General features: G+C 34.8%; 1 protein-coding gene across 2 annotated transcripts in view; it reads right to left on the bottom strand.

Annotated features, from left to right (window-relative positions):
- Nucleotides 1-24676, bottom strand: part of LOC127876904 (high affinity cAMP-specific and IBMX-insensitive 3',5'-cyclic phosphodiesterase 8B-like) — a 406208-nt gene that overhangs the window by 287971 nt on the left and 93561 nt on the right. For both annotated transcript variants that reach the window (XM_052422410.1, XM_052422409.1), the window contains exons 7-12: nucleotides 21745-21882; nucleotides 19467-19555; nucleotides 14697-14797; nucleotides 11386-11465; nucleotides 7874-8044; nucleotides 2647-2698 (exon numbers count right to left, since the gene is read on the bottom strand). In XM_052422410.1, coding sequence (XP_052278370.1) covers nucleotides 2647-2698; nucleotides 7874-8044; nucleotides 11386-11465; nucleotides 14697-14797; nucleotides 19467-19555; nucleotides 21745-21882 — 631 coding nt within the window. The remainder of the gene's footprint in view (nucleotides 1-2646; nucleotides 2699-7873; nucleotides 8045-11385; nucleotides 11466-14696; nucleotides 14798-19466; nucleotides 19556-21744; nucleotides 21883-24676) is intronic.

Here is a 24676-nt window from a genome sequence, read left to right as displayed (position 1 = left end):
GAACATGGGGTCATAAACGTCAAATAGCAGACTGTCTGGTCATTAAACACAATTTATGATACCTCCACCTCTTTTCTTGAAAGTAATATTAAGCAGTCATAATATGGAGTAATTAAACGCCAAAATAATTAACTGTTGCTTTAATTACATCTCTATCACACTGTAAAGATTCAAAGTCATTTTTCCCAGAATGCAATTTTCAGCAACTACATACTGTATAGATTTCAACTTGTTTAGTCATAATAATAAAGAGTTTAATAAGCATATATAGTTAAAATTGTCTGCCTGAGATTTAACCTACGGTATTAAGCGGTTATTGGAAAATAAAATCTGTTATTAAGTATGTATATTTTTGTTATGGTAATGCACAAAACAACATTAAAACAAGCAATTATAATTGGCCACAACAGGTTTAATTATAAATTACAAACAAAGGGAATCATGGCACTAAAAACCTCACCTGAGATTGAGAAAAATCAATTGTCTAAACTTGACCTAGTGACCTAATTTTTTAACACATGTGTCCAAGATTCGAATTTGACGCAAGTATTTAAAAGAAAAACATTCTTAGCCAAGTTTTATAAAGAATGGTGAGACATAAATGCAGCCTTTATAGTATTTTCTATGTTTTTTATTAGATTTGATCTTGTTTTTAGACACACATGACCCAGATGCAAAATCAGCTAAGATATTGTCAGGAATAACATTGTGACCAAGTTTCATCAAGAATGAGTCATAAATGTGCCTTCTACAGTGATGATAACAAGGTTTTCTCTAAAATTTGATTTGGTTACTGTTGTTTTATTTTATCCCTCATCATCTAGATTCAAACACAACCTAGATATTGTCAAATTAAAAAATATGACCAAGTTTCATCAAGATTTTGTCATTAATGTGGTCTCTTGAGTGAAAACAAGGTTTTTTATAAGATTAGACCTGGTGACCTAATTTTTGGACCACATGAACCAAATTTGAAATAGGCCTTTGAATTGTTCAGATAAGAATTCTGACAAAGTTTCATAAAGATTTAGTGTTAATTGAGGCATCTAGTTATACTTTATTTCTTAAAGATTTCACCTTATGACCTTATTTTTAGACATACCTGACAAAAAATCAAACTTAATATTTTTAGGAAAATAATAATGAGGAAACTAAAAAAATATAGTCTATAGATCTATGATATAAAATGCTCGATATTATTCATTAACAATAACTCATAAAAAGATTTCAAAAACTTGTATAGAAATTTCCATTGTGTCATGTGTAGAAGGTGTTTCTTTACAATTTTTAAGTCAAAATTCATCAATGTTGTCATTCAAAGTTAAAGAAAATTCATTCATGTAAAAGAAAATTAATATATCATTTAAATATTGTTATGTAAATAATTTGTATAGGATTTTATGGGTATTTCCATACACCTTTTACACTGTTGGATCATTCATGAAAAATAACACACACCTACACACCATATAATAATCATTGTAATTAGCCCTTGCTCTTTGAAATGGGGGCTTAATTCATGTAAGTGTTGTCCCAGATTAGCCTGTTCAGTCTGCAGAGGTTAATCAGGGAAGACACTTTCCGCCTAAACTGGATTTTTGTTAAGAAGAGACTTTCTTATAACAGAAAATATCATATAAGTTGAAAGTGTCGTCCCTGATTAGCCTGTGATGTCACTTGGTCACTTAACGCTTTTGCATTTAAACTCTTTTTCACAGAGAGGGGCTCAATCACATTTCTGACATCTATAAGAACACAACGCTTTTGCATTTAAACTCTTTTTCACAGAGAGGGGCTCAATCACATTTCTGACATCTATAAGATTTTCATGATTCATAACATGCATAACTATCTTAGTAATTTAACTTATCACATGCTATACCCTGTTTCCCATGTAATACAACCATTACATATTTTTTATATTACACATGTGTAATACAACATTTTAAAGCGTTTTCATTGGCTTAGTTTTCGTTTATTGACCAATCGCATTTTGTTATTTTGCTGAAATGACGTTGCAACATCAAATGACGTCACGAAATGTAAACAACATTCGCGATTTATCATTATGTAGCATGTGATAAAAAAGATCTGACACTCGTTGTTATATCATACCATATTTTATTAAACTCGTCCAGGAATTTCGTTAGTAAGCTCGCCAAAGGCTCGCTTACTAACAAAATTCCTGAACTCGTTTAATAAAATATGGTATGATATGACAACTCGTGCCAGATCCTTTATTTATTGACACTATATATGATATCATCAAGTTAAGTGTAAAATATTATTTAACACATTTTTTTTACTGTAACCAGTGTTTTTGCCAACCAGTCAGTGAGTGGGTCATGCGCAGAAAATACTACCTAAACACTAAGAACTAACTTGTCTATATGTGACCTAGCAGCTGTATCGGTCAAGCAGTCACGACAAGAATGCACCAACATCAAATATCAAAGACACATTTCGAGTGCATTTAAGTCACATTGTGCTACTTGTGTAAACCATTCTTATGTGTTAATTAATGACACTAGTAATTGCTTTCACAATTCATCTTTATTTCCTTGTCTGGATGCTAACATTTTTATTTGATAACATCTAAATAAACAGATGATTTTTTGTCTTTAAATGAGGTGTTCAATGTATTACCTGCAGCTCTCAATGGATGGTCAACCTCCTTCATACTGCGAGCTGCATCTTGCTGCAATACAGAAAATAACAGGAAAGTGAATAGGCTTCAAACCACTAACATCAAAAAAACAATGTACAAGTATTACATCTAACCAAATATATTTACATATGATGATGCTACTGCATAAGAACTGCTGATCATAAGGGTCTCATAGTTTTGAAAACTACAGATTGTAACTTATGTTACAGATCCCAGTCCCCGTATATAACTTATATTAACAAAGTTATTTGCTGACAATAAACTACTGGTGTTAGGTTGTCAATATTTATTTTTGTATTTCTAAATGATGCGTTTGCGCTACTTTCGGTTAAAGAAATCATGAATTAATAACTCACATTAAAAATTTCGGCATTGAAGAACAATGTTTATACAACCAAAAATAACAAGGGCTGTTTGTAAAACATGCATGCCCCCATATGGGCTGTCAGTTGTAGTGGCAGCCATTGTGTGAATACGTTTTTTGTCACTGTGACCTTTGACCTTAAGTGACCTGAAAATCAATAGGGGTCATCGGCCAGTCATGATCAATGTACCTAAAGCTTTCTTGAGTTATCATCCGGACACCCTTTTACTGTGTCAAGTCACCGTGACCTTGACCTTTGACCTAGTGACCTGAAAATCAATAGGGATCTTCTGCGAGTCATGATCAATGTACCTATGAAGTTTTATGATCTTAGGCTTAAGCTTTCTTGAGTTATCATCCAGAAACCATTTTACTGTGTCGAGTCACCGTGACCTTGACCTTTGACCTAGTGACCTGAAAATCAATAGGGGTCATCTTTGAGTCATGATCAATGTACCTATGAAGTTTCATGATCCTAGGTGTAAGCTTTCTTGAGCTGTCATCCGGAAAGCATTTTACTGGTTCTAGTCACCGTGACCTTGACCTTTGACCTAGTGACCTGAAAATCAATAGGGATCATCTGCCAATCATGATCAATGTAACTATGAAGTTTCATGATCCTAGGCGTAAGCGTTCTTGAGTTATCAGCCGGAAAACATTTTACTGGTTCTAGTCACTGTGACCTTGACCTTTGACCTAGTGATCTGAAAATCAATAGGGGTCATCTGCGAGTCATGATCAATGTACCTATGAAGTTTCATGATCCTAGGCGTAAGCGTTCTTGAGTTATCATCCGGAAACCATTCGGTGGACGGACCAACGAACGGACTGACCGACAGACCGACCGAACGACCGACCAACATGAGCAAAACAATATACCCCCTCTTCTTCGAAGGGGGGCATAAATATCTAGACTAAAACTAGAGCCTTGTCACAGACGTGACGTATACCCCCACATGCCGCATTGACACAGACCATTTTTCATCCTGTCTTCACAAAACAAGAGAATCTAATCAATGGCGATTTTTAAGAATTATTATGCCATTATCATTTATAGCCATTTTGACCTTTGAACTCTTGAGTTCTTTCACATGACACGTCATCAAATGACTGTGAACAAAATTAATGTACAGAGTCATTTTGAAATCTCACAATGAATGGCATAGTTATGGCCCAGACAAGATCATTTAGTGCCATTTTGGACCTTTGAACTAAAAGTGTGACCTTGACCTTGGATATTTGACGTAATTCTTTTGCGCGACACACCGTCCAATGATGGTAAAAAAAGAGCCAAATGATTTTAAAATCTCACAATAAACTACATAGTTATGGCCCGGACAAGCTCATTTATGGCCATTTTTTACCTTTGAACTCAAAGTTTGACCTTGACCTTAAAGATATTGACGTATTCTTTCGCGCAACACACCGTCCAATGATGGTAGCCAAATTATTTTATAATCTCACAATGTGTGACCTTGACCTTGGAGATATCGACATAATTCTTTCGCGCGACACACCTTCCAATGATGGTGAACATATGTGCCAAATGATTTTCAAATCTCACAATGAACGACATAGTTATGGCCTGGACAAGCTCATTTATGGCCATTTTTTACCTTTGAACTTAAAGTGTGACCTTGACTTTGAAGATATCGATGTAATTCTTTCACGCGACACACCGTCCAATGATGGTGAACAAATGTGCCAAATGATTTTAAAATCTTACAATGAATGACATAGTTATGGTCAGGACAAGCTCATTTATGATCGTTGAACTCAAAGTGTGACCTTAACCTTGGAGATATCGACATAATTCTTTCGCGCGACACACTGTCCAATGATGGTGAACAAATTTGCCAAATGATTTAAAAATCTCTCAATAAATGACAAAGTTATGGCACAGACAAGCATTTGACCTTTGAACTGCAAGTGTGGCCTTGCCCTTTGAGATATCGACGTACTTTTTTCACACGACACACCGTCCCATGATGATGAACAAATGTACCAAGTCATTTTAAAATCTAACGCTAAATGACATAGTTATGGTCCGGAAAAAAATTCAGTTTAAAACACACTAAATGACCCCGTGACCTAGTTTATGACCTGGCATGACCCATATTCAAACTCGACCTAGACATCATCTTGATACAACTTCTGACCAAGTTTGGTGAAGATCGGATGAAATTTCGGGACAGACGGACCAACAAAGTGACTCCTATATAGCCCCCATTACCAATGGTAATGGGGGTATAATTAGTTATATGATACTGAGAATAGATGCTATACAACCCATGTGTTCATGCTGGCAGACTGTACTAGGCCTTTTGCATTGGTTCAATACAGCCTCCTTCTCAAAATGTCTGCAGTCTGCACAGGCTAATCAGGGACAACACTTTCCACATACAATGTTTTGTTTAAAAAAGACTTCCTGTAAATTGTAAACAGAAAAGTCTATAAAGCGGAAAGTGCTGTTCAATGATTGCCTGTGCAGACTGCGCAGGCTTATATGGGATGACACTAAACACATCTACATGAAACTCTGGTTTCCCCAAGCTTAGCTAATATATAATTAATAACTTAATGTTGGTGTCATTACAGAGTTGATACCAGTCTATGGATTAAGGTAGATGCTTCTTTGTAAGTTTTTTTTCTGGTAACAAGATTCACAACTAAGGACAATAAAATAACGGAACAAACAAGACTGTTTGTAACCTTACCATGTCATATTTGGTTTGTTTTTAGAACAAGTCTTTACTATAGTCAAGCATAAAACACGTTAATAAATTTCACTGTTTTGGCATTAATTTGTTAAATCCAAAATAAATTAAAGTCCAGATCCAGAAATCACTTAAAAATCAGATGCTTTATTTAATGATGAAATGAGGGAATAATACGTTACACAACTCTTGGCACATAGCTCAATGAAAACAAAAACAAAATTATAACCGATTAAGGGCTGACTGGTGAAAATTATGTGCAATAAAATGACAAGCATATTATTGCACACCTGACAATATGCTAAATACATGATCATGATGACGCACTTTCAATATTGTAAATAAGCAGAAAAAACAGTCACAGTTATAGTTTCTCACAATTGATGCAATTATTATCACTTACTAGATCACACAAAACACGTTTCACATGTCATATAATTAGCTATGAATAGTTTATGATGAGTGGTAAAATTTGTTGAAAAATTATGTTAAATAATTCTATCAGATATGTAAGACAAAACCAATACTCACATAGAGTCTAATCTTACTTGAATAACATAAGGAACTATAATAAAGAAAATTATTTCAAAATATTAAAATATATAAATAAAGTTAACAACAAGAGCTGTCACCATAGGATGACATATGCCCCCCGAAAAACATTTTTTCGAAACCTAAACCCAGATTTCGAAACCTAAACGCAGACCCTAAGTTCAAGGTCAACTAAGGGGTCAAAATTTGTGTGCGTATGGAAAGGCCTTGTCCATATACACATGCATACAATATATGAAGGTTATATCTGAAGCGACATATAAGTTATGAGCATTTTTCGAAACCTAAACTCAGAGTGTGACAGACTTTCAGACTGACAGACAGACAGACAGACAGACAGAGGGACGGACGAAAATGCGATCACTATATGCCCACCTTCAAGGGCATACAAATGTAGGAAATACTATTCATAGATGTAACTGACTGCATCTATCAATGCAACAATATGAACAAGAAACAGCAGGTTATTCCATTAGTTCTCTTAGAAATACCTGGCTTAATGCAGTGATAACACTTTTCGCCTAGCATGGATTTTCATTTACAGAAGAATGACTTTATTTAGAAAAGTCCATATAAGTAGAAAGTGATGTCCTGTTTGACCAGTGTAAACTGCACAGGCTAATAGGAGCGATACTTCAGGCATATTCAATATGCCCTGTTTTACCAGAGAGTATCACATAAACATTGTAAACTGTACAAGTCCTTGCCTACACAAACAAAATCATTCTAAGGTGTGATGAACATTAAATGAAATTATGTTGAAATCTAACCTTCAATTAATAAAATGTGACCAATAAAAAATAATATGCTACAACTACATGTTTAAACAGAGACAGGGGTGCCAGAATAACTTCTACAAATTACCCAGCCTGTTCAAGTACATGTGCAGACTATATAATTTCACCAAAATGTCACTTTTTGAACAGTAAACTGTTTCTTCCATGAAACAAAATGGTATTGGGTATTTTGCATGTATTCTAATTGGCAATTAACCCTTTTTTTATCTCAGAAATAAAGTGAAAAGGGCTATGTGCTAACAGCATAAAACCAGTGCAGCCTGCGAGTAACTCGTAGTCTGTTCAGGTTTTATGCTGTTTGCTGGTTTTCAGTATCTAACGGTTCCAATTGAAGCCTTTAAAACTTGAATCTAGTAAGAAAAGTCTTCAATTAAATTTAACTTTCTAAGGGACTTCAACTCCATAAAAATACATATCTAAGTGGTAAAGGGTTAAACACGCAGTGGACAAACATTTTAAATTGTGTCCAAAATGGAGAGGCAAGTTAACCCTTTCCCCCATAAGAATCAAGATGAAAATGGCTTTTGCAATCAGCAAAAAACCAGCCTGCGAGTAACTTGCAGTCTGTTTAATGCTGTTTGCTGCTCATCAGTAACTAAGGATTGGAAATAAAGCCTTTAAAACTTGACTTTAGTAAAAAAGGTATTTTATTAAATGTAACTTTCTAAGGGACCTCAAATGCGTCAAAATACGTATCTAAGTGGTAAAGGGTTAATAGACCTTAGAGAAAGGTGGGAATAGTGTACAAACTAATAATAACAGTAACAGTTCTTACTGATATCAGTCCTCCGAGATAGTCGCTGGTCATTGGGTCGTCTCCCTTCATTTCTTGGGCAAAGTAGGGTGAATAAAGCTCGCTAGTTCGAAGTATCTCTAATACTTTATCTAAAGCTTGAACTACGGTTATTGGGCTACTCTCTTGTGCAGTGTTAATTATGTTTATAACCTAGAAATAGAGAGAATAATATGGTATTTATATTGAAAAATATATGTCAATAATATATCTATTGAAAAAAAAACATCTCTGGAAAACAAAACACACTATACATCTTAAAGACTATGTGTAATAATACAAAGACATCATATATAGAATAAAGCCGGGTTATTTTTTTAATGGCACAAATAACACTTACGAGTAATGCTTGAAGTTTATTGGAAAATGATTTTTGGAATCAGAAAAAAAACTAGGTAGACATTTTACATAAAGAGTTATTGCCTTAAATAATTTTCTTTTGTCCTGAGAACTGCAGGCATGAGTGGCTGACGTCAAATAATTATTAAAATTACGATAAAGACCTAAGTGTGCTGCATGCCTCATTTATCCCAGAGTAATTACTGCACAACCATTAACATAAACCAGGAGTCAAAACTGTTTTACACTGATTGAACAAGCAGGTAAAAAAAAACTCACCTTCGTGGATTTAATGTATATATTATATCTAACCTGACTATCCCATGTTAAATTTCCATTCACCCATTCCTGCAAACTTTAAATATACCATGATTTCGGATTGTAATATATCCCAATGAGGTTATAATTTAGAATAAACTTACTCGTGCTTGGGCCTTAAAATAGTAAAACTTGTTTTTTCAAAACTTTCAATTTAAACAAATGATAGGTATGCGCTAATAGAAAGGTATAAACAAAATCACTGATGATGATTGCTTGATTTTCAGATAAAATCTGTACGTTCAACTTGCTTATTTTAAGTCCGCATGTTTATTCAGAATGATATCATAGGACTGATAGGGTATATAAAATATCTCCCCTTCGAAGAGTATTGTCTAAATCTGCCATCAGCCTTGTAAAAATGATTTGCCTGCTATATTTACTACTCTCCTTTACTGCCTTTGATATTGATATGATGTATCCCTTATTCTATTCAAATACATATATTTCATCCAATAAAAGGCATATAAAATATTTCTTTAAAGATGTTTATTCTATACATAATGTCTAATGCCATAACATTATAAATATTATATTTTCAAATAAGCAACACCATAATTGTTTCTGCATGGCAGACTATTAACACCTGATGTTCTTAATAATATATCATTCAATTTTTAATAGTATTTTATGCAAATCATAAATAATTTTAGTCACAGGCTTCTTGTTTTTCTCTTTGAGATAAGAATGTTTTGTTTACCAAATGTCTACTAGGCAAAACTACTACCGGTAATATTCAAATATGGTAGATATGTATGTATTGATTTATATTCATACAGCTCATATTTTGAACTAATCAATTTAATGCAAGAAAAACATTGCAAAAATAAATGTCTTCTTGTACAAGAATCTAAATCATAATACACTTCATAAATATGAACACTTTCATAAATATGACAAAATCATTCTGTCTTTCAAATATTTCTTTCTTGTTAGGATAAAAAAAAAGATAATTTTAATGTAAAATATATTACATTTTCTGTAAAATTAATTTCCTACAAACATTTATATTATGTGTTTGTGTTTTTTATAACAAAAATGAACATGAGATCAGTATGCAAAATGCAGCCAGCATAGTTTCAGACCAACCTGCGCATTTGCGCAACCGGCCAGGAGCTACCCTGTCCGCTAATGAGACCACAGAACCTTGAGTGACATTTCAGCAGAATGGGTAGCTCCTGAACAGACTGAACCAATGAAATCAGACACATTATTATGTGATGCAGCTCATATCAGGGGTAATGTGAGTGAAACAGCTATATTTGCCTTACATTTTTACATCAGAAACATTAGTTTCCAAGCCAACAGAATGGGGACTGTGTTAAAGACTAAGATGAACGTATGGCTCAGTGACCAAAGCATATTTTTGGATCTATGAAAGTATGAAAGTAAGCAAGAAACAAAAAAACAGCTGTTAAAAATATGAGGCCAATGTGCAGAAATTTAAGTTATAATTAATTAATAGAAAGATGAACACTAAAGCTATCTAAGAGAAACTATTTTTAAGTAATGCAAACCAATGGGGTATCAGCTGACCTATATCTCCCAGCCACATTCTAACCTCAACCTAATGGTATTCAAATCTCATCAACTTTGATCTACCGGTACAATCTACAGTCAGGTTAACTTCAGGTGTTGACATCAAAAGACCACAGTAACTGACCGAAATTAGCATAGAGAGACAATAGGTAGTGTTTGATAGAGGAGAACTTATTGGCAAAATATGTCTCCATATATCACATATGTCATTCTTTATTGATCACATCAGTTTTACCGGTTATTGGCCCTCATAAAACAGACTGGTAGCCTGATGACCTCGAAGTGTGTAAGGGTCACCAATTGGGCATGATCACAATTAAACAAAAACAATTAAGACACCAGATCAAAAAGCAAATGCTAGACATCAGAGCGCTACCTGCACTGACATTGAAAATGTGTACCATGTCATTTTCCTTTCATTTGCAACAACTGTCAGGAAATATGAAGGGTCATATTTTTAAGACAAATAGCGTGACCTTGACCTGATAACAAGAGAACAAATGAACTTTTTGCACTGCAGGGAAATCAGGATTAACCACTATTGCTTATACTTATGTTAGTCCCCAATATGAAATAGCTGAAACTGTGTGTGAAATTTATTGGGAGACAAATAATTTTGCTTAATTATCTGACCATTTAATTTATTTTTGGCAATGTTTTCTGGCAATAAATGAAGTAAGAAAGATACAATGGAAAGCACTAAATATACAATAAGTAGAGTAGGACATAGCAATTTGATGTGAATGCTATATTTGATAGAAATAGCAATATAATGATGAATGCTTTATTTGACAAAATGACTGCGGTCTAATTATCTCCTTACATCTGCATTTTGAAGAGAAGCCAAACAACCAAAACTTGCAATCATCTCAATACTTCTCACAAACCGTTTGTTTTATTAGAAAATGTGAAGTATAGAAGGGAAAGAGAGAACACTGATTTGTAAATCAGTAAAAATTGCAAATACATTAAGGGAGGTAAGACAATTATGCATCCATAAAAACTATATCACTCAAAACACAGCAGCAATAGGAATTTATAGAACAAACTGCCAACAAAAAAACATCAATAAATATCACAGCTTCTGCCAATCAATTTTCAAATATGTCCAACACGGAATGATGATTTTTTACCAAGACTGTCTTTACATCAAAGATCCCTATCTTTTAATTAGAAGTCATAAAAGCAGGAAAGCAAAACATGGAATACTCATTATGAGAATACAGACCTGCAGAGACTACAGTCTGTAGAGTGCAAGCAGTGGCAGATAAAATAAAACAACAGAAAAAGTTGCATACTTTTGTTATTGGTGCCTCAATTGTCATGGAGTGAATTCTTGCAAACGATTCTTTTCGCCTCGCAATGCTGTGAATTCCACCTGTAACATAGTGTACATACATGTTGTTGATGAAAAAATGAAGAATCATTTACAAAGATCATTTTAAATGTATATTATTTTATTGTTGCAGAAAACAAGGAATGTGTCCACCTGACATGGATGCCCCCAACTCCAACTGTGTCACTACATAAAAACATAACCATGTAAATGTTCTATACAATTGGATAAAACCCAGGATTAATGCCAAAGTTTACACAGCTAAAGTAGTAAAGGATTGTATGCCCAAGACATTTTCATAGAGTTTGATAAAAGTCAAATGAAAACTTTGATTAATAGAGTGGACAATGCAAACAAGATTGCCAAACTGTCACAAAATATGCCCGTTTGAGGGTTAAGATAACTTTGGTGAAGATCGGATGAAAACTACTTGAATAAGAGAGCGGACACAATGCTGAATGTTACAAATGCACTATGTGACCCCATGACCTAGTTTTTGGCACGGCATGGCCAATGTTCGAACTTGGTCTAGAGATCATCTAGATACAACTTCTAACCAAGTTTCGTGAAGATCGGATGAAAACTACTTGAATTAGAGAGCGAACACCATGCTCAATGTTAAAAACGCACTAAGTGACCTCCTTACCTAGTTTTTGACCCGGCATGGCACATCTTCGAACTTGGCCTAGACATCATCTAGAGACAATTTCTCACCAAGTTTGGTGAAGATCGGATAAAAACTACTTGAATTAGAGAGCGGACACCATGATGAATGTGTAAGACGTACTAAGTGACACCGTGACCTAGTTTTTGGCCCGGCATGGCCCATGTTCAAACTTGGCCTAGAGATCATCTAGATAAAACTTCTAAACAAGTTTGGTGAAGATCGGATGAAAACTACTTGAATTAGAGAGCGGACACCATGCTAAATGTTTAAAACACACTAAGTGACCCTGTGACCTTGTTTTTGACCCGGCATGACCCATATTCAAACTTGGCCTAGACATCATCTAGATACAACTTTTGGTCAAGTTTGGTGAGGATCAGATGAAATCTATATGAATAAGAGAGCGGACACCATGCTGAATGTTTAAAATGCACTACGTGACCCCCTGTCCTAGTTTTTGATCTGGCATGACCCATCTTGGAACTTGGCCTAGAAATCATCTAGATACAACTTCTGACCAGGTTTGGTGAAGATCGGATGAAAACTACTTGAATAAGAGAGCGGACACGAAAAGTGTGACGGACGGACAGACATACTGACCGACCGACGGACAATGCGAAAACTATATGCCTCACATTGGGGGAATAAAAAGCTATTGCTCTATCATAACACATTTAACAAGAAACCCTCGGAAGACGGGTGATGCTCCACAAAGGTTTTTTTTGTCACAATGTTGCACTATATATTCAGATAAAAGGAAACGTCTTGAGGGCACAGTAGTTGGGGGGACAATTATTTTTTAATAGAAAATTTCAAAGGGCCATAACTCTGTGAAAAATTATCCAACCAGAACCGTCTGATAATATGCACATCTCCTCTTGGTAGTGAAGCTTCCCATACAGTTTCATTGAATTCCGGTCATTAGTTGCTGAGAAATAGCCCAGACAAAAATTGTGCACAGACCGACAGACAGACAGACGCACACACGGACTAAAGAAGCGGCAACTATATGCTCCCCCCAAAATAAATTTTGGGGGAGCATAATAATAATGGAGATTAAGTCAAAAAGACCTAATACCCTTGTTTCTTTCTTTCATTTTTGGTATTAACTAAGTGTATCCGTTTCAAGACTACTTTGGAATTGAATGTGTTTGTCACTTAAGTCCAGATTATCATTACATGCAAATGAGCCTGTTTCTGGGAAAACCAGGCTTAATACCTGTGTGTAAAGTATTGTCCCAGATTAGCCTGTGCAATCGGCACAGGCTTATCAGCAACAACAATTTCTGCTTTTATGTCATCTTTAGTGTAACTAAAGTAACATCTAAACAAAAATCCACTCAAGGCAGAAAGTGTCTTCCTTCACAAGCTATTCTGTGAGGTACTTTACGCAAATGCACTATCAACAAGTTTTCACAGAGCATGCCTTTTATACATATGATCATTTGACATTGAACAGGGATAAGGTGGAATATACGATTTTAAGTGCAAACAAAAATGATTTGATTGTTATTTTGCCCAAATGCACAAGTTGGAAAATTTGCTTTCTATGAAAGCATTGCAGCAAAGGAGAATGAGTGGGGGAAAAAAACACTTCACAATATTCAATTTCAATACCAGCAAAATCACTGCCTGATTGGGTGTAAAGCTGCCTTACCTCCATTGAAAAACCTTAATTGATGACACCCTTAAATCTTTACTTGGAGCATCATGTTATTCGATGAGTTATGAATGCGAAGATCAATAGTCATTATTCATGTTCGATACCTGTTCTCTGTTCAATTGCCAGCTTTCTGCATTTGTAAAACGTATAATATTTAAATATGCATGGTCTTTTATGGGCTTTGAATAAGGGGCTCATGTGTGTTATTTTCAATTACCAATGGGTTTATTCAATTGTGGATGTGAATGGTTGGGAAATACAAAACTTCATTATTTACACATACTCTGCCTCAATCATTCTCAAATTTGGCCATTGAATCAAATAGAAATAAAGGATTTGAACTCAATGAACTTTGAAAGATCAAACTAAAAAATATTCTTACTTTCAAATTTCATCTTAACTAGAACAGTATTAATGATCTTTAAGAAATCAGATGGCATAACACTTAGCAAAGGTTGTTGGCCTAAAATCACTACCATGAAAACACTCAAAATGATCTAAACTTCTCTCTATTTCTACTTTTTGTCAACTGAAAACACGCAAATATACACATACATATAATGACATCATTTTGCGTTGTTTTTTTTCCATAACATCACTTGATGTTTATAATATGGGATATTATATATTTTGTAAACAAAATTTACCCATTAAAGACAGACGGATGGCTTATATTGTGGTACATAAAGAATTAAAAGTAAAAAAATCGCCAATCAAATGACTGCATGGACCATACAGAGGTTTAATTATTTGCTGTTGCATACAAACACACAAGGCCTAATAATCCAAGCAAATACCTGCATTACCATGGACAAACCATGAAAAGGCGTTGCAATTAATATCTGCCCACTGGTTAATACCAGGTAAGGGTAGAATACAGGTCTACACAAGCTTTTGGCAATTCCTTAGTATTCTCAATGAACACCACAGGGGCGTGTGTTACCGTTTGCTATTTGTGACAGGTAGTCTGGGTCCTTCAACTTGTCAAAGTAGTGAGAGGACTCCATGTGGGGGCTGCGTATGCTCACATAGTGAGATGGCTTCCTGCAAAACATAAACAATCCCCATACACATGCTTCGTTTTGCTGCACATGGGAAAACTATGACAAAACATGTTAAAAACTTCTGGAACATACACATTATTTTGAAAAGTATATACATTTTCCTAATCTTGATTGTTGAGTTCTTAATTCCTCAATTATTACAGCTACTGGAAAAATTCATGATCAACCTTTTTGTCAGTTCACCATTGAGGTAAGTGTAACATTCATAAGGCAAAATTAAACAATGACTTATAGCACCTGAATCAACAAAAACTGACTTTCTATGACTCTCAACACTATATTATAAAATAAAGTGGCCAAATAAAATAGGTTTCTATAATAATGAGGCTTAAAAAGGTAAAAGATTAACTATAGGAAAACTGATATGAGGCATGGACAATTTGAAAACCATTCAATAAAAAAAAAAAACGCAACTTACAGATGTTATATACTATTACAATTTCAAATACATTTGGGCCTCGCTCTGTGAAAAGGGGTTTCATGCATGTGCGTAAAGTGTTGTCCCAGATTAGCCTGTGCAGTCCGCACTGGCTAATCTGGGACAACACTTTCCGCCTAAACTTGTCTTTTGCTAAAAAGAAACATTATTTAAATGAAAAATATCATAAAAGCAACAAGTGTTGTCCCTGATTAGCATGTGCTGACTGCACAGGCTAATCTAGGATGACACTTTACACACATGCATTAAACCCCCTTTTTCACAGAGCACTGTCTATTTGTTTTTCCTTAGTCTATACTCAAGGAATTTGATGAAGGCCCTAACATTATATAGCACTGAACATGCAGTACACATGTCATTGTTGCCAACAATCAGACAGGAATCGGTGTGCTGGCTTCCAATTTTGTGGAAAACTCATAAAACCCCACAAAATGGCAATCCTTACACACAGAATCTTGTTCTTTCCCCAAACTGACTATTATGGGTTCTAATGTTAGTTGTTTAACCGATATTTCCAGAAAGTCTACTGAGGATGATATTGCTAAATAGCTAGTTCTCTGCTGTCCAATTGGCAATCAGTTTAGCCTAAATGATTGCCCATTACCAGTCAATAATCTCCAATTTTTATGATCGGTGGACATCAATGGTAAAACCACTTCTGTACAGAAAAACATTGTCAGCTGCCAGCCAAAGATTTATTGAAAACATCCTGAGAGGGCAATTGCCTGGTATTTTTTGTACAGGGGCATATATGTGGTCTACCATGTAAATGTCAATAAATAAAGTCTTTCCTTTTCAAGATGTTGATAATTCTGCTAAAAATTGAACAAAATTTAATCCGAATGTTGAAACAATACCATTACTGTTTAAAGTAATGTGTGTCACACATTCTGTTGAAACAATTTTGTAACAAGCAAATTCGTTGAATTAATATCCCCCGCCAATATACTTCTGGACACAAATAATTCTGGCCGGATGGACAACGCCAACGTGCATCATCCTCTTATCCATTTATATACTCATACCAAGTTTCAATGAAATCCGTCAAAGCACTTCCAAGATTTAGCTTCGGACACAAAAAAAGCATTTTTCAAGATACAAAGGGCCATAACTCCGTTATTATCCAATGGTGTACAATGCCATTTGGCGTGCATCATCCTCTTATCCATATACATACTCAGGCCATCCTTAAAAAATTGTTTGTTTGGCATAACCCGACCCAGGTAAATTTTGGTGGGTAGGTAGGTAGGGATTTTTATTTTTTTTTGTAATTTTTTTTTCTGACATTGAACTCCGACATATACCAAACTGAAAGGTAATTATCAAATAAAGCTCCAAGTCTTCTGCCTCTGGTAAAGATTTTTCTGCACCGTTTGTATCACCGCACATGTTTTCGTTAGTCTATTTTTTCAATAAAGAACTTCGAAAATATAATATAATCGATGAAAAATACTTTTATCTAAAAACGACAGTCCGAAAAATTGTAAGCATTTTGCGCATGAAATAAAATGTGCATATCGTTTGACTTCAGAAAATGAAAACAAGTAACCTTGCAAATACGTAATTAATATACTATTTGGTTGACATATTACTTTACAATAGCATAGTTTGTGAGTAAAAAAACAACAAAGAAATTATTACATTTTAATTTCAATCAAGAACAGAAAGGTGCAACATCTTCGACATGTTACTAATTATTTAATTATCATCCTTTAATTCAGATTGATAGTTGGTAGAAATTTGTAAAGTGATCAGCTTAAAAATAATTTATTGAGTGTTACGCTTCTTTTCATTTGCTTATTTTTTATACGACTTTTGCCATCGGCTGTTATATTGTAGGCAGACGACAATATCAACTGTGTATTCCATTATCTGCGCATAAATGACCCAATATTACCCGATAGCGAACTCAATGTTGATTGGCCAGCTACCATATGCGCTTCAAATCGTTCATGGAAACAAACAGAAAAATAGTTTTAAAAAACACTCTGGATTAAAATGGCGGATGTTTTCAATGAAATTTAACGAGATTTAAGCGTTTTCGCAAATTATATTTTTCTTGAGCCAAATTCGCTATACTTTCGCGAATGGCGAACGACATCGCGAGCCCTGTAATAGTTAGCATTTATTCCAATAAAAACACGTTCGCAATGCTCGCGCTGTCATTCGCCATTTGAGTCATTTGCGAAAATATTGAGAATTTTGCACAAGAAAAATCTAAATTGCGAAAATCTAGTAAAATTTCGTTGAAAACATCCGCCATTTTAATCCGGACTGGTTTTCTATATTTGTCTCTTTGTTTCAATGAAAGTGTTCGCAATTCGAACAGTTAACGAAAGCTGGTCTGTACCCGATTAGACATTGCTTGACCTCATTGTTAATGAAGTGCAAATGTTAGCTGGCAAATCAGCATTAAGCTCGCTTACACGACATGACGTTGTCGAATGAAACGCGAGGATGGGTGGAGCTATCGGATAATATTGGGTCATTCATGCGCAGATGTTGTATAATTTGAATACACATTTAATATCGCCGTCTGCCTCCAAAATAGCGACCGGTCGGAAAGGCGTATAAAGAGATAAGCAAATGAAACAAAAACGTGACAATACCCGTCAATAAATATTTCTAAGCTGACCACTTTTTATCTTTCTACCGAATATTTACCGATCTGAATTAAAGAGTGATAATTAAATAATTAGTTATATGCCGATAATATACACATCTCTGCCGATTGCCGAATTGAGTTGAATGGTGATAATTAATTAATTTGTTTTTTTTACTCCCAAACTATCCTGAACGACAGCAGCGTATTTTAATTAAAGGGATACGAGAAAAACAGGAGCGGTTTAATTGTATTTAAAGTCTAATTAACCGCATAAGCATAATAAATTATGTCAAATAAATAGGCGACTCAAATAAATACCGGTACGCGTTTTGTTCATTGCTATTCTAGATATCCTTAAAAGAGCATTCAATTAAATGACGCAAATAACCGAAAAGAATAAAAAACGGAAAGGAAAAATTTAGCGGAAAGAATTTTCGGCGAGCAAAAAAAAATTTTTTTTTGGAAAGTAACAAAAAAAATCAGTCGGGCCGATTTTAGTGGGTCGGTCGGGTTATGCCAAACAAAAGAATTTTTAAGGATGGCCTCATACCAAGTTTCAATGAAATCCGCCAATTTGCACTTCCAATATATGGCTCCTGACACAAAAGTGACTGACGGACGGACGGAAGGACGGAAAGACGGACAACGCCAAAACAATATCCCTCCGTCTATGGCGGGGGATAATTAAAGGTACATATGGATTCAAGCAAAGATTATCATTGAGGCATTTAAAAGCTTCATTGTTTACAATAATTTCATAAATAATAAATCGTTACATGCATTCCTGTAATCAAGAATAAGAACATTCCCAGAGCATATCACCACTTGTCACAGACACACACATTTGTATTTAAGTTCAGTTCAATAAGATTTAAGGCATGTTCTATATAAACAGTTTATATCAGAAGAATGTGAACTTAAATTACTTTTTGATTTAGACTATATTAGTTAGAATCCACTTTTTTGGCAGCTTATTTCCAATATCAATTTATAAAAATTAATAGATCTTTTATCTTTTGGGAAACTCATTTGAATGTTTAAATACCAGTAATAAATTTCTTATTATACAACCATCGTACATAAGTTTTTAATTACTACATTTATGCAGTATAATAATTCCTTAAAATTGTGAAAGACTTTTATGAATAATATACCAACAGCAAAATTCATAAAAAGGCTTTAAAATAAATTGTTTATAACACCCATAAACAAAAATCATCAATCTCCCTTTTTCATTACCAACATACAGATATTTTATTGTTATATCCAATCATATGTGACCATGTGTATGTCATATAAAGACTTTAAACACTGCATGCTCTGCAAATTAGCAATTAAAAAATAAATGCTAAAGGCCTCATTAGAAATTACATGCTAATATTAAAACATCAAGTTTTATTACTAAATCAAATAACCAGTAACTCAAAAGTGAAGTTCGTTTGATCAGTTAGACTTATTCAAACAAGCATTATTTATTCAAAACTAAAAATGGTTGACTTATATCAGTAAATCATCATTTCTACCAATGCAGGTCTACAAACATTTAGAGGACTTAGTTAAGTACCAATAGGTTAACAAAAGTATGTCTCAAAACAAACCACATACCCTCCAACTCCCATTACTGGACACATCCTACAATGTTGTGGTAACACGTCCCCACTTTTCCTCCGAGTATAGTAGGTCCCTTCCCATTTCTGCAACCAAGGAAAAAATTGAAGGTGCGCTCAGCAAAAAAGGGGCTTAACGCATGCAAATAAATAGTCCTCCCAGATTAGCCTGTGCAGTCTGCCTAGACTAAATTTCCGTTAACAAGAGACTTCCTTGAAACACAAGGGTACCGCATAACAGGTGCCACGCTCGGCTGCGAAAGCTTGTCATTTATTTTATTTTTTAGAGGTTACAGTGACTTTGACCTTTGACCTAGTGACCCAAATGGGTGTGGCGTGTAAAACTCATCAAGGTGCATCTACATATAAAAATTTGAAAGTTGTAGGTAGAAGCACTTTGATTTTAGAGCCATTGTAAAGGTTTTAGCATGACGCTGGCGGACAGCTGACGGCGGACAACCAGCAGGCTATGACAATACCTTGGGTTTTCTCTGAAAACAGCCTCTCTAAAAATTCCATAACAGCAGACAGTGAAACCCCTGATTAGTATTTGAGGACTGCATAGATAATCTGGGACAATATTACTTAACACACTTGCATTTAGGCCTTGTTCTGTGAAAAGGGGGTTAAATGCATGTGCCTAAAGTGTCTTCCCAGATTTGTTTGTGCAGTTTGCACAGGCTAATCAGGGACAACACTTTCCACTTTTATGGTATTTTTCGTTTGCAGAAAGTCTCTTGTTTTCATAAATCCAATTTAGACGGAAAGTGTCGTCCCTGATTAGCCTGTGCGGACTGCGACTCATATGTTTGATTGCTGGTACAGAATACAGGCAGCAATATCTCTGGGTGTTTATAAAGTGGAATATAATCTGGCAGTGCATGAAAGACACATTTAACAACAGCTTTTAAATTCAGTAATTTGATTTGTCCATTATTCTTGTGGCAATTGAATAAATATATGTCAATTAAAGTTAATACGTTGCTAGTGAAATCTATGAACAATTTTTACTGATCAGGAATGATGCAAAATATACACATTTTTATAACTTGTGTGACTTGTTAATCAACAAAAACTGAATAAACTGCAAAATAACTACACAACTTTTAATCATTTAAGTTTAACATTCACTAATCACAACAGAGTTTATTTTTCATGTTTGTATGCAACCCATTACCAGTCCATGACTCTTTAATGACAAAACGCTTATTCACCCTTTAGTGATACGTCAGTTGTTTCACGCAAATTGTCAAACAACATGCACCATTAAGTAGGCTACAATGTTCTTGTTTGGCCACAATTTTTCGCATGCAGAAAGTGCATACCAAGTTTGCTCCAAGAAACTGCTTCTATGAGATCTTTACCACCAGGGTTTTTCAGGTAAACTCAAATGCTTTTATTAACTTTTTCTTTAAGAAACAAGTTCAATGGCTTTTAAATATTGATGTTCATTCGTCTGATTTGCTACCCAAAATGGGAAAAAGGAACCAAAACCGTAAAAAAATATATTTGTGACTCTTGTTAAGCATGTTAAGTGATTACACATAGAAATGTATATTTATTTCATGATTGTTTGTATAATTGTCTGATTATAGTGATTGACCAGTACATAAAAGAAGTGACCTTAGACATTTTCTCAGTCAAAACTTGTGACATCAACACCTGAAACCATTTTTTTTCTGTTTAAACAATAGTTAGCATTTATATTCAAATTGGAACAAAATCATATACAGATGGATTAAAATTATTTTTGGTACTAAATATTTCATGGCTGAAAATGCGCAAGTTTACCGAGTCTTAAAAGCCAGCCTTTAGGCAAACAAAACCTTGTAAATAACCATGACCCGCAACTTTTTATAGAATATTATTTCCATGAAAATTGAACTTCAATTCATTTCCAAGAGACTATTTAATTCATGATTAATACCACAATCTGTGTTGAAAAAGTGCGTAATATATCTTCTTTAGTAGTGTAAGTATTATGGATGTATAGTATTGCCAGGTCAAGTGTTTCAATGACTGCATCTTGTACCGAAATGTCCAGATGTCCACAGGCAGATGCCCTTACTCAGCCGAATATATGTCATCACTATAGCAGTTCACAAATGTAATTTTTTGCTCAAAAATGGCAAACAACTCTACTTTACAACAATGAGCTAGCTCATGTTTCCCTTTGAACAGCAAATATTCATTCGCTTTATGGAACTCTTTGTGAAATAACTAAGGTTAAGAGCAAATTATTGAGGTTAAAAGAATCCAAAGAAACATCCTTGTACCTTGCCCTTTTTCATTTGTCCATTTATACTATCTGAAATCTCCTGCTTATTGCGGTCACTTCGCAATTCGCGGGTGTCCTTCCCCAACACTTCCTCCATTGTGTATCCCGTTAGACGTTCATAGGCTGGGTTCACATACTGAAACAGATATCACAAAAGTCAAGGTTTCACACATATAATGCTGATGACAAAATATAATAAACAAGCAAATTTGCTTAATTGATATACCCCGCCAATATGCTTCTGGACACAAAAGTGTTATATTTGACACTGAAAAAAGCATTTTTTCGAGATACAAAGGGCCATAACTCCGTTTTTATTAGATGGTGTACAATGCCATTTGGCTGGCATCATCCTCTTATCCATATGTATACTCATACCAAGTTTCAATGAAATCTGCCATAGCACTTCTAAGATATGGCTCCGGACACAAAAAAAGCATTTTTTCAAGATACAAAGGACCATAACTCGGTTACCGTAATTACTCTATGTTTTCGGACACTTACAAATAATAATTTTTTTTCGTGTCCGAAAACTTAGATACGAAAAATATTCACAAAATACAGATGTCCGAAAACTTAGAGTCAAAAATTGAAGTGTCCGAAATAGCGTCAATTGTATTAACGACTACGGGTAATAGCACGCGCTTGTAAAATACCATGCTGTATAGTATAAATTACAGTTATATGTGTTAACACTGCATTTTAAATAATTTTAAATGCTTAATTTATTTGACAGATCGTTACTACAAGGTTGTACTTTGACCTACGAGTTCAAAGATGAGCATGTGATGTACCGATACTCGCTAGTATGAACCAGTAATTAAAGCAAAAAAAGCAAACAATGAATTCATTGTCTGTTCATTTCTAATAGTTGTTGTCTTACACCTTCCTTTGTTCGTAAAACTTGCAATAGGGAGCATCACACTTTGAAGCGTTTAGTATTTGTCACAGTTATTTTACTGAGAAGGGGAAGTACCATTGCGGTAGATAATAGCACAAATCTGCTGTGACGTCACTAATTGCTAAGCTGACCGATACATAGGTCACGTGGTTTAACCACAGACAAAGGATTCACTCATGTGGATTCACTCATGTTAATTGGCACTACCCCTGGTAATTGTCATAACGCTTATGCTATCGGGTGAAACCATTGATTCATACCGGTTAACAAGGTTATCTACCCCATAACCCAAATGTAATGGTCCGTTGCCCTCAGGCATGCACCTGTCATGTTTTATGATGTTAATCTGGTTGTAAAACCCCATGATCGAAGTGTCATTAGATATCGAAAACAGGACCGAAATTTGGTAAAATAGCGCTGTAAAATATACTGTCCGAAAACTTAGAGACATTAATTATGGACGAAAACTCGTGTGCCCGAAAATTAAGAGTCACGAAAAATAATTATTTTTGCTAAAAAACGGGGTGTCCGAAAACTTAGAGTGTCCGAAAACATAGAGTAATTACGGTATTAACAGATGGTGTACAATGCCATTTGGCGTGCATTATCCTCTTATCCATATATATACTCATACCAAGTTTCAATGAAATCCGCCAAAGCAGTTCTAAGATATGGCTACAGACACAAAAGTGCCGGACGGACAGAAGGAAGGACGGACGGAAAGACGGATGGAAAGACGGACGTAAAGACGGACAACGCCAAAACAATATCCCTCCGCCTATGGCGGGGGATAAATAGGCATTGTCCAGGGAAAGTGGGCCTTATGCAGGTGTGTAAAGTGTCTTCCCAGATATGACATTTCCAATTTTAAAAATTATGTCCTTTAACTGTTTGAGATAATCTAAGTCAAGAGGTCACTTGAATCAATGCACTCTTTGAAACTTACGATGCCAAACAAGGTGCAGTTTTGCTTTTTATAGAAACACTAATATCATGACACTTGCACAGATCAAATTATTCAAGAGTTCCTTTGTACTAAAAAGAACACAAGCACTTCAATTGTTAAGCAGTTCCAAACACAGTCAACCAAAACTGTTTTGCATAACTTCACAACAATGAGGAAATTAGTTGCATCAAAAGATCCACTTCTCTGACAATACCCCATGTCAAATGCAAAGATTCTAATATATAGATCTCTACAGTAGCATTTCCTGTGGGACTCCACTTTATAGAGTGCTGTTTGAAAAGGCATGAAACAGCCAGGCTACCAATAAATGTGAGCAACAAATTGATGTGTTCAGACAAACATCAGAAATTGTTAGAAGTTCAGTTTGCTCCTGCATACAACAAGAACTCAGATGCAGCAGCCATTATTATGACAGCTATTTATATGTCTTCCCAAATGTATTTTATGATGCATATTTTTAAAAACATCTAGGCAATAATTGTAGAATACTTAAATCAAACTACAGGTAATGTTACTTATTCAATGAGCTCACACAAAAGGGGTGTTTCCAAATCATATGTACAACTATTTCAATGTGCTTTTTTTATATAAAATTGTCAGTAAAATTTCTGAAAGAAACCATTTCATTCACAAAATAAGAACATACATTTGTATAGTGCTTGAATGCATTTCTTACAAAAAATAGTTTTCAATAAAATAAACCTTTTTAGTTAAGAGCTGATTCCCTTCTAAAATTAAATTATTTAGTATGATTGCATTTTCCAATTACATTTCTGATCAAAATCATTTGTTGTTTGAAGAATGAAACAAGAGCACCGCATAACGGGTACCAACGCTTGTCTGATTGTGCAGTTTTGAATAAATGAAAGCTTGTCAGAATTTTTATTTTTTTATTATTTTAGAGATCACAGTGACCTTGACCTTTGACCTAGTGACCCAAAAATGGGTGTCCCGTGTAGAAGTCATCAAGGTGCATCTACATATGAAGTTTCAAAGTTGTAGGTGGAAGCACTTTGATTTTAGAGACAAATGTCAAGGTTTAAGCACGACGCGGACGGCAGA

Source organism: Dreissena polymorpha, chromosome 4 (genome assembly GCF_020536995.1).
Source record: "Dreissena polymorpha isolate Duluth1 chromosome 4, UMN_Dpol_1.0, whole genome shotgun sequence".
NCBI classification, from domain to species: Eukaryota; Metazoa; Mollusca; class Bivalvia; order Myida; family Dreissenidae; genus Dreissena; species Dreissena polymorpha.
The sequence above is the reverse complement of the archived record's forward strand: the minus strand, read 5'-3'. Positions and strand labels throughout refer to the sequence as shown.